General features: G+C 50.5%; 1 protein-coding gene and 1 pseudogene across 2 annotated transcripts; one reads left to right on the plus strand and one right to left on the minus strand.

The window, feature by feature from the left end:
- Window positions 1-735: 735 nt before the first annotated feature.
- LOC147972046 (protein FAR1-RELATED SEQUENCE 5-like) lies at window positions 736-3031 on the plus strand. The gene is made up of 2 exons (XM_087522917.1): window positions 736-2926; window positions 2998-3031. Exons 1-2 carry the CDS (start codon window positions 1305-1307, stop codon window positions 3029-3031), a joined length of 1656 nt encoding a protein of 551 aa, XP_087379043.1. The 5' UTR covers window positions 736-1304.
- A 1037-nt stretch (window positions 3032-4068) lies between these two features.
- Window positions 4069-5562, minus strand: LOC125556292 (putative sarcosine oxidase; annotated as a pseudogene). The gene is made up of 2 exons (XR_015603366.1): window positions 4986-5562; window positions 4069-4915 (listed from the first exon to the last, which is right to left on the minus strand). The product of XR_015603366.1 is annotated as a putative sarcosine oxidase (transcript).
- Window positions 5563-8447: the final 2885 nt, after the last annotated feature.

The following is an 8447-nucleotide window of genomic DNA, read 5'->3' on the forward strand; positions in this document are numbered from 1 at the left end:
ACATCTTTACAAAGAATCAGAAGCAGTCGAAGAGAAAATATCATCCACTCGACCATGAAGATGTGCTCACTCGACTTCCTTGAAGACACTCGACCACCTTGAAGACACTCGACCACCAGAAGATGAGGAACCCTCCACTCTGCAACGGTTAAGACTTAAACCATAGCATTATGAGCATTTATGACATTTACTGTAGACGTTACCTGTAACGCCTTTCCTTTATGATCATTGAACTCTGTGTAACGGAGGGGAGCTGGGGTCCTGGCGCACTCTATATAAGCCACCTCCCTCCTCTGGGACAAGGGTTTGCACTTTTGTAAACACACACACACACACACACACACGTATAATCCAGTCGACCGCCTCAGGGCACCGAGACGTAGGGCTGTTACTTCCTCCGAGAAGGGCCTGAACTCATAAAACTCGTGCGTACAACTACTCCATAGCTAGGATCTTGCCTCCTCATACCTACCCCCATTCTACTGTCAGTCTTAGATCCACGACAGTAGCCGCTGACATGGTGGCAGATTTGGTCATGTAGCAGTGGCCATCAAGCTCCAGGCCAACTCCAGCAGGTAGCTTTCTTTGAAATAGATGAATTTTTGTGATGTGTTCTGTGCAAATGAGTGATGCACTGATGTGTACTTTCCTATTTGACAGAATTATTACTGATTGGGGTGATGTGCTGTGCAATTTGACAAGATTTGAGTGTTGTGCATTTGCAATTGTCGTGCAATGGGAGAAATTGACAAGGAAATACCTCAAGTTGCATTGGTATGAGGTTCAGAAATGCAGATGAAGCTTGGGTGTTTTGGGTTGCATATGGTGGTCGTGTTGGGTTTGATGTGAGGAAGAGAAACAAGTATGTAAGTAAGATGGATGGTCAAGTGACTTCATGCACATTTGTTTTCTCAAATGAGGGTATACGAAAGGAAGGGATAACAATAGATCATGAGCCAAAACGTGTTCGAGCTGAAACAAGGACAAATTGCAAAGCTCGCATGATTATATCATTGGACCGAGTGCAAAGAAATTACAAAGTCACAGATATTGTGTTGGAACACAATCATTGCCTTCAATTGCCACAAACATGTCACTTGATGGCATCACAAAGGAAGATTTCCGAACTACAAGCTTTTGAAATATAAGCTACCGAGGATTCATGAATAATGCCCCAAGCTGCACATGAGTTTGCTTATCGCCAAGTTGGTGGACCATTTAACCTGGGCTACACTTGTCGTGATCAAAAGAATTATTTGTGAACCAAGCGACAAAGAGAGTTGGCTTATGGTCAGGCTGGTAGTATGTTGAAGTATTTTCATGACAAAATGATCGAGAACCCATCTTTCCAATATGCTTTGCAGATGGATTGTGAGGAAGATATAGCCAACATATTTTGGGCTGATGCTAAAATGCTTCTTGACTATGCACACTTTGGTGACGTTGTCACATTTGATACAACTTTTGGCACAAACAAAGAATATAGGCCATTTGGTGTTTTTCTTGGGCTCAACCAGTTTAGAGAAACCACCATTTTTGGCGCGGCATTGCTATTTGATGAAACATTTGAGTCATTTAAATGGTTTTTTGAGACTTTTCAAGCTGCACATAATGGGAGCCAACCTAGAACTATTTATACGGATCAAGATGCGGCCATGGGGAAAGCTATAGATAATGTCTTCACGGAATCATATCATGGATTGTGCACCTTTCATATAATGCAGAATGCTGTTAAGCATTTATGTCCATTGAAGGGTGAAGAAAAAGATGAAGGAGGGAAAGAGAAAGATGGAGAGGACGGTGAACATGAAGATGATGAAGAAGAGGAAGAGTCTCATATTATCACAAATTTTAGTGAATGCATGTATGGCTATGAGGACAAAGTAGAATTTCAAGAAGCATTTGACAATATGAGAAATAAAGTGCACAAGCAAACTTGGTTAGATAGCATCTACAAGTTGAAAGAAAAGTGGGCTGAATGTTATATGAGAGATGTGTTCAGTTTGGGAGTGAGAAGTACACAACTTAGTGAGAGCTTCAACAATTCATTGAAAAACCATTTGAAATCAGATTTTCATATTGTTCGGTTCTTGATGCATTTTGAGAGAACAGTGGAGGTAAAAAGAACAAAGGAATTGCAATCTGAATTTGAACAAAGGAAGAAGTTGCCAAGAATCAAGATGCACACACCTATGTTGGTGCTAGCAAGCAAAGAATACACTCCAATTATCTTTGAATCTTTTCAAGGTGAATATGAGAGATCCATGGCTGCATGCACTAGAGTCTTGGATGAAAATAACAAATTTGGGGTTGCTATTGGGAGTTTGCATGGTGATTTACATTTTGAGGAGGAGCACATAGTGATTGGTGATCCTTTGACCAAAACTGCTTCATGTAGTTGTGGAATGTTCAATAGGACAGGAATATTGTGTGGACATGGTCTCAAAGTTCTTGACTTGATGAATATAAAGACATTACCAACACATTATGTATTAAAGAGATGGACTAGAGAAGCACGCAATGGAAGCATACAAGATAGACAACGAAGGAATGTGGTAGAGAATCCAAAGTTTGAAGCCCAACTTTGGTACAAGGGTGTGTCTCACAAGTTTCACACTATGGCACATAAAGTAGGCAACTCTCTAGAATGTCGTTTGATATTAGAAAATGCACTTAATTGCATTGGTCCACAACTAGATGAGAAACTTGATGCAACTATGAATGCTATGAAAAAGCCATGTGATGACCAAGAAAATGTTGACCCAAATGTGCAACTAACAAGTGAGTTTCTTAGTGCTGCAAAGCTCAAGAAAAAAGAGGTTGCATCAAAAAAATTGAGGAGAAAGAAAGGCTGGCTTGATAAGTTACTCAAGGGGAAGCGCAAGCCAACTAAAGTTGCCTCGTCAAAAAAAGGGAGCAAAGGTATGTTCCAAACTATACATGATATATTGTTGCCACTCGTTGCTAAACTAAATACTGAAACTTTCATGGCAGCAGCAAAAGAAAAATGATGATGGACAGCCTCAAGTGAGAGTGGAGAAGGATGATGGTGGACAGCCTAAAGTGAGAGTAGAGAAGGATGATAGCGATAAAATAGCAAATGTGGAGCTTCAAGAGAGCAACACGGTTGTCAGTTACACGCAGCTCTTGATGACTCCCCTTGGTGGTGTTTATGATGAAAATCTGTTCTAACGTGTACAAGCTTGTTAGATAGTATTTAGGACGAAGCAGCCGAAGGTGGGCGGCCGTCGAGGCCGATTCCTCCCGTGGACGCCGCCGGAGTTCAACCTGGAGGACGAGTCCCCTGGAGGAGCAGCTGGAGCGCCTCATCCCCCTTTCCCGCACCGCGCTGAGGAGCTCCCTCCCTTTCCCGTTGAGGTGGTCATCGGAGCTGAGATGGGGCGCCGTCGCAGTGGGGACGAGGAGCTCGTCTGAGCGGAACGGGGCGGGGAGGTGAAGGCGTGGGGGCGAAGGGGATTGCCGGCGTCGTTTATCCGGTGGACGGGAACAGAGCTTGCGAAGCTGTCTCTCTGTCAGTCCATCTGCGTGTATGTGTCGTTTGGCTGTGAAACGGAGCTAGCCGTCCGATTGATTTGGACGATGGATAAGGGGGGCGAGGCACGCCGTGACTTGACTCTGGCGAGGCACTGGATCTCAGTCCTGTATCTACAGCCATCGATCGTAGCTAGCACATCCAGTTGCACATGCAACGATCTTTATATAAGGTCCTGCCGGCCAGATCGAAGCTCTCACGCGCTAGACACAACAAATTACTCCAACCGTTCTTAAATATAAGTTTTTTTAAAAATTTTAATATGGACTACATACATATATATATAGACATATTTTAGAGCGTAGGTTTATTCTTTTTGCTTCATATGTAGGCCGTATTGGAATCTCTAAACGGTCTTATATTTAGAAACGGATGGAGTAGTTTGGGTTGAAGCTATATGCACATGCACAGTCCTCTCCTTCCTCGCGTATCTCTGCCCAGCTGGCGATTTTGGCATGCATGAATGGGAGACATGACAAGTCTGCATCAGCAACGTACATGCAACTGATCGAAAGTTCACATAAATATACTACTTCTATTTCATTTGGCGAGAAACAAAAAACACATGAAAGTTGCACATAGTTCAGCAGTACCGCTGCACAGATTGTTGGTATGGCAATTGCGGTGGTCACCACTTGGACGACAACACCACCAAATAATTTTCATCCTATGAACTTGTAGCGTTCCCCATCGGGTCGCCGTCGAACCGTCCGATCCTGAAGTGTGTGAGCTCCACGCCGGCCTCCGCCGCCGTAGTCGACTCACCGTCCAACGCCAACTCAGCGAGGATCCTCCCGATGGCGGGGCCCATCTTGAACCCGTGACCGGAGAAACCGGCGCCAACCACCACGTCCCTCCCAAACTCCTCCCCGCCCAGGAAGTCGATCACGAAGTCCTCGTCGGGCGTCATGGAGTACATGCACGCCTGCCGGAGCACCGGCCCGCCGGCAGTGTCGACGTGGCCCGGCATCACCTCGTCGATCCACCGTGCTACGGGATCCGCCAGCCCACCCACGCCCTCGCCGGTGCCGATGGTCCAGTCCCTGCTGTCCGGGTCACACGGCGGCCCCCCGTGCATGGCGATCTTGATCAGGCCCGGGTACTCCATCGACGGCGTGCTGTAGATGCACGGGTCACCGTAGCTCGAGAATGTTGGGAAGCCGGCCTCCGTCGTGAGCTCGCGCTTGTGCCCGGGCTTCAGCTTCCAGTAGCAGAGGAGTGTGTGGAGCGGCTGCACGGGCAGGTCGAAGCCGGTGACGGACTTTACCAGCTTGCTCGTCCATGCGCCCACCGTGATGATGCACTTGGCGCCATGGAACTTCTCGCCGCTTGATGTCTTCACCACGATCTTCGTTCCTTCTCCTGGTCAAAAGATTTCAAGTTTTGTTACTTTGATTACTTTGATCTGTCGTGTGGAAATAAACTACTGTACCTTGCTTTGCGACGTCGATCACCTCCGTCCTGTCCCTCACGACGGCGCCCATCTTGGCGGCGAGCGCCTGGAACATGGCCACGGCCTTGGTCGCCTTGATCACCCCGCCCAGCTCGCTGCTCGCCGCCGCCCACCCCTCCGGCACCCTGAACGCCTCCGCCCACGCCGGCCGCGGCGCGGTCCCCGTCGGGGCGAGCTCGGTGGCGCCGCTGGCGACGACGGCCCGGAAGTTGGGATCGTCCCGGGGCCCCAGGTCGAGGTGCGGGGTGGGCGTGAGCACGGCGTACCCGGCGTCCCGCTGGGCGTCGTCCCAGAGGCGGCGCGCGAGGCGGACCATGGGCGGGTAGTGCGGCTGCGGGTAGGTGTCGCGGATGGCGCGGGACTCGCCGTGCGACGAGCCGCGGTGGTGGAGGAGGTCGAAGCGCTCGAGCAGGAGCACGCGCGCGCCGCGTGCGCCGCGCAGCTGCCCATGAGGCCCGCGCCCACCACGATCACGTCGAAATCGGACGAGCGGTCGGCAGGAGGAGCAGCCATGGTTGCTGATCGGGGAGATGGGAGGAGGGTACGAGGCGCTGAGCCGAGGGAGCGGCGGCGAGCGGCTGGCTTTACGGTAGGTGGGTAGGGTTTTATGGAAGGAATGGTTTATAGTACTGTAGATAATTGGAAGCATCGTGGCCCTCCAACCAGAGTCATCAAACGGTACGAATCGCTCCCGTCCACGCGCCGCGGTCTGAGGGAACCACCTGCAGACCGAATAAGGCCTTTCGTAACTAGTTGTGCGCGTAACTGAATCTCGCTCGCACAAACTGCTAGGGATCCGAGCCGGCTGGCCCACTAGGTCCCAGGACTGGAAATCACCACTGCCTTTTTTCCAACCAATATACAGTACCAATACAATCACATCATATTATTCCATGCCTCCACATCGTACCTAAAGCCTACTCTCCAGTCTATAGCATACACCACCACCGGGACGAGCTAATTATTCTATCTTATTTTGCTATTGCTGCAATGGACTTCCATGCATGCAGTTTATTGCAACTTTTGGACAGAAGTATACACGGACATTTTGAATGTATCAATCCCACTTTAACAAAAACTGAACACCCGGAGAACGTCTTTGTAAACATAACTCTACTTTTACCAAGAGTAAACTTTACGAACTATTACAATTACCTAGCTGGCACTTTGTATGGAAATTCTGAAGAACTTTGTGGTATAATTCAATAAACTTTATTGTTGTATGTGGTGGTAATTTTTCCAATTGATAATTTTTTTACGAAATATTACAATTACCTAGCTGGCACTTTGTATGAAAATTCTCAAGAACTTTGTGGTATAATTCAATAAACTTTATGGTTGCATATGACGGTGATTTTTGCCAATTGCTATTCGTTTATGAAATATTACATTTACCTAGCTGGCACTTTGTATGAAAATTCTGAAGAACTTTGTGGTATAATTCAATAAACTTCATGGTTGCATATGATGGTAATTTTTGCCAATTGCTATTTTTTTTACGAAATATTACATTTACCTAGTTGGCACTTTGTATGAAAATTCGGAAGAACTTTTTGGTATAATTCAATAAACTTTATGGCTGTATGTCAATATTGCTTGATATATACATATCCAATCCCTAAATTTAAATATGTCGATATTGTGCTTGTTTCGAAGAGCTCACTATGAAAAAGTCAAATAAATAAGCGAATTTATTTTTTCACAAAAAAATGTAAAAGATATGGTGATATGTTTGCTTATAGTGCATTTTTTAGGCAGCCGCGGGCTCTGCGCTAGCTGTGTAGACTCAGGCATGCATTTGACCCATCATTTCAGCACCGGCCCCAAGGGAATCTAAGTCAATACGAGAGAGAAAGTTAAAGAGCAAAAGTAGAGAATACACAGAGCTGTACGTGCATGTGACCTAGCTTTTCAACTGGTGGCCCGAATCCCCATGTGCACTGACGGCTGAGATTCACGTTGCGCGCACAACCAATTAGTAAAAATCCGCTTCCCCTGCAGACCTGCTGGCACGGGTCATTTGACAACTTAGAGCATCTCCAGCCGTTGCGCCCCCAAAGACGCGTCGAAAATCGCCGCTTGGGGGTGAGCCGGCGTTTTTTCGGTGTGGACGTCCCCAGCCGTCGCCCACAGGTCGGGCCCCAGACGTCCCCACAGTTCGGCCAAATTTCAACAAACACGACATATTTCGGTGAGATTTAGACGTTTTTTACACGAATAAAATGGACTAAAAAAACCCTAAACTACGGGCCGAAGTAGGCGTTGAGCAGGGCATAGTCGTCGCCGACGTCGTCCTCCTGCTTCTCCTCCTTGACACGGCCGGCGCCGCTGCTCGACCCCTCGCCCCGGCGCGCTGCTTCACGGCGGCGGCGTTCGGCAATCTCCTCCAGGGCGCGGCGCTGGCTGTCCAGCTCCTTGCGTGCGTAGTCCTCGTGCGCCCACTTCAAGGCAGCCTCTTCTTCGTCGGCCTCCTCGGCGAGAGCACGCTCCGGCTTCACGGCGGCGAGCCCCGGCTCCGGCTTCACCGTCGCCAGCCCTGGCTCCCTCTTCAGCTTGACCAGGCGAGGAGGGGCCGAGGAGGAGGAGACACGGCCGCCGTCGTTGATGACGAGGCCGGCGTCGCGGGTGCGCCTACCGAGCGGCGTCTTGGACAGCTCTGGCTTGACGCTGACCAACGCCGGCGCACCGGAGGAGTGAGAGGAGGATCGGGAGGAAGAGGAGGATGACCATCCCATCATCCTCCTCGGCAGCCACGCGCCGCCACCCCGAGCGGTCGGGTACTCGAACGGCGGGTCGTTGCCGCCCTCGAGGTACGCGAGGACGCCGCTGAGCGTGCGGCCCAGGACGCCCCACCACAGGCGGCGGCCCTCACTGTTGTTGCGGACGCGCGGCGTCGACGCGTTATTGGTCGAGACGAGCCGCTCCTCCTGCCGGCATCTGAAGTACGCGGCCCATGCCGCGTGGTTGCCGGTGGCGTACTCCGAGAGCGCCCGCTCCTCAGCCGTCAGCGATGCCCGCGCACGCTCGATCTCGGCGTGGAAATAGGCAGGCGTCTCGGGGAAGGGCTGAGGGGGGACAGGGACCCCGCCGGCGCTGAGCCTCCACCGCGACGGAGCACGTACGTCGGGCGGCGCAGGGTAGTTGGCCTCGTGGAGGAGGTAGGCCTCCCACTCATGCAGCGAGCAGCGGCCGAAATCGTTGGCCTCCGCCGCGTCGCCGGGGTACCTCGCGCTCATGGTTGCCGGAGGGGAGAGAGAGGGGCTCGAACGGCGGAGAGAGAGAGGGGAGGAAGTGCGGCGGCGCGGAGGGGGAGATGGGTGCCTCACCGGCGCGGCCAGGTTCGCCTTTTATAGCGGCTCGGGGGCGGCCGCGTGCGAACGCGTGGTGGAAGGTGGGGCGGCGACACCGCACTTCGCCGCCCGTGAATCAATGACAAGCTGA

This window comes from Triticum urartu, chromosome 5A (assembly GCF_056163025.1).
Source record: "Triticum urartu cultivar PI428250 chromosome 5A, HENAU_Tu73, whole genome shotgun sequence".
NCBI classification, from domain to species: domain Eukaryota; kingdom Viridiplantae; phylum Streptophyta; class Magnoliopsida; order Poales; family Poaceae; genus Triticum; species Triticum urartu.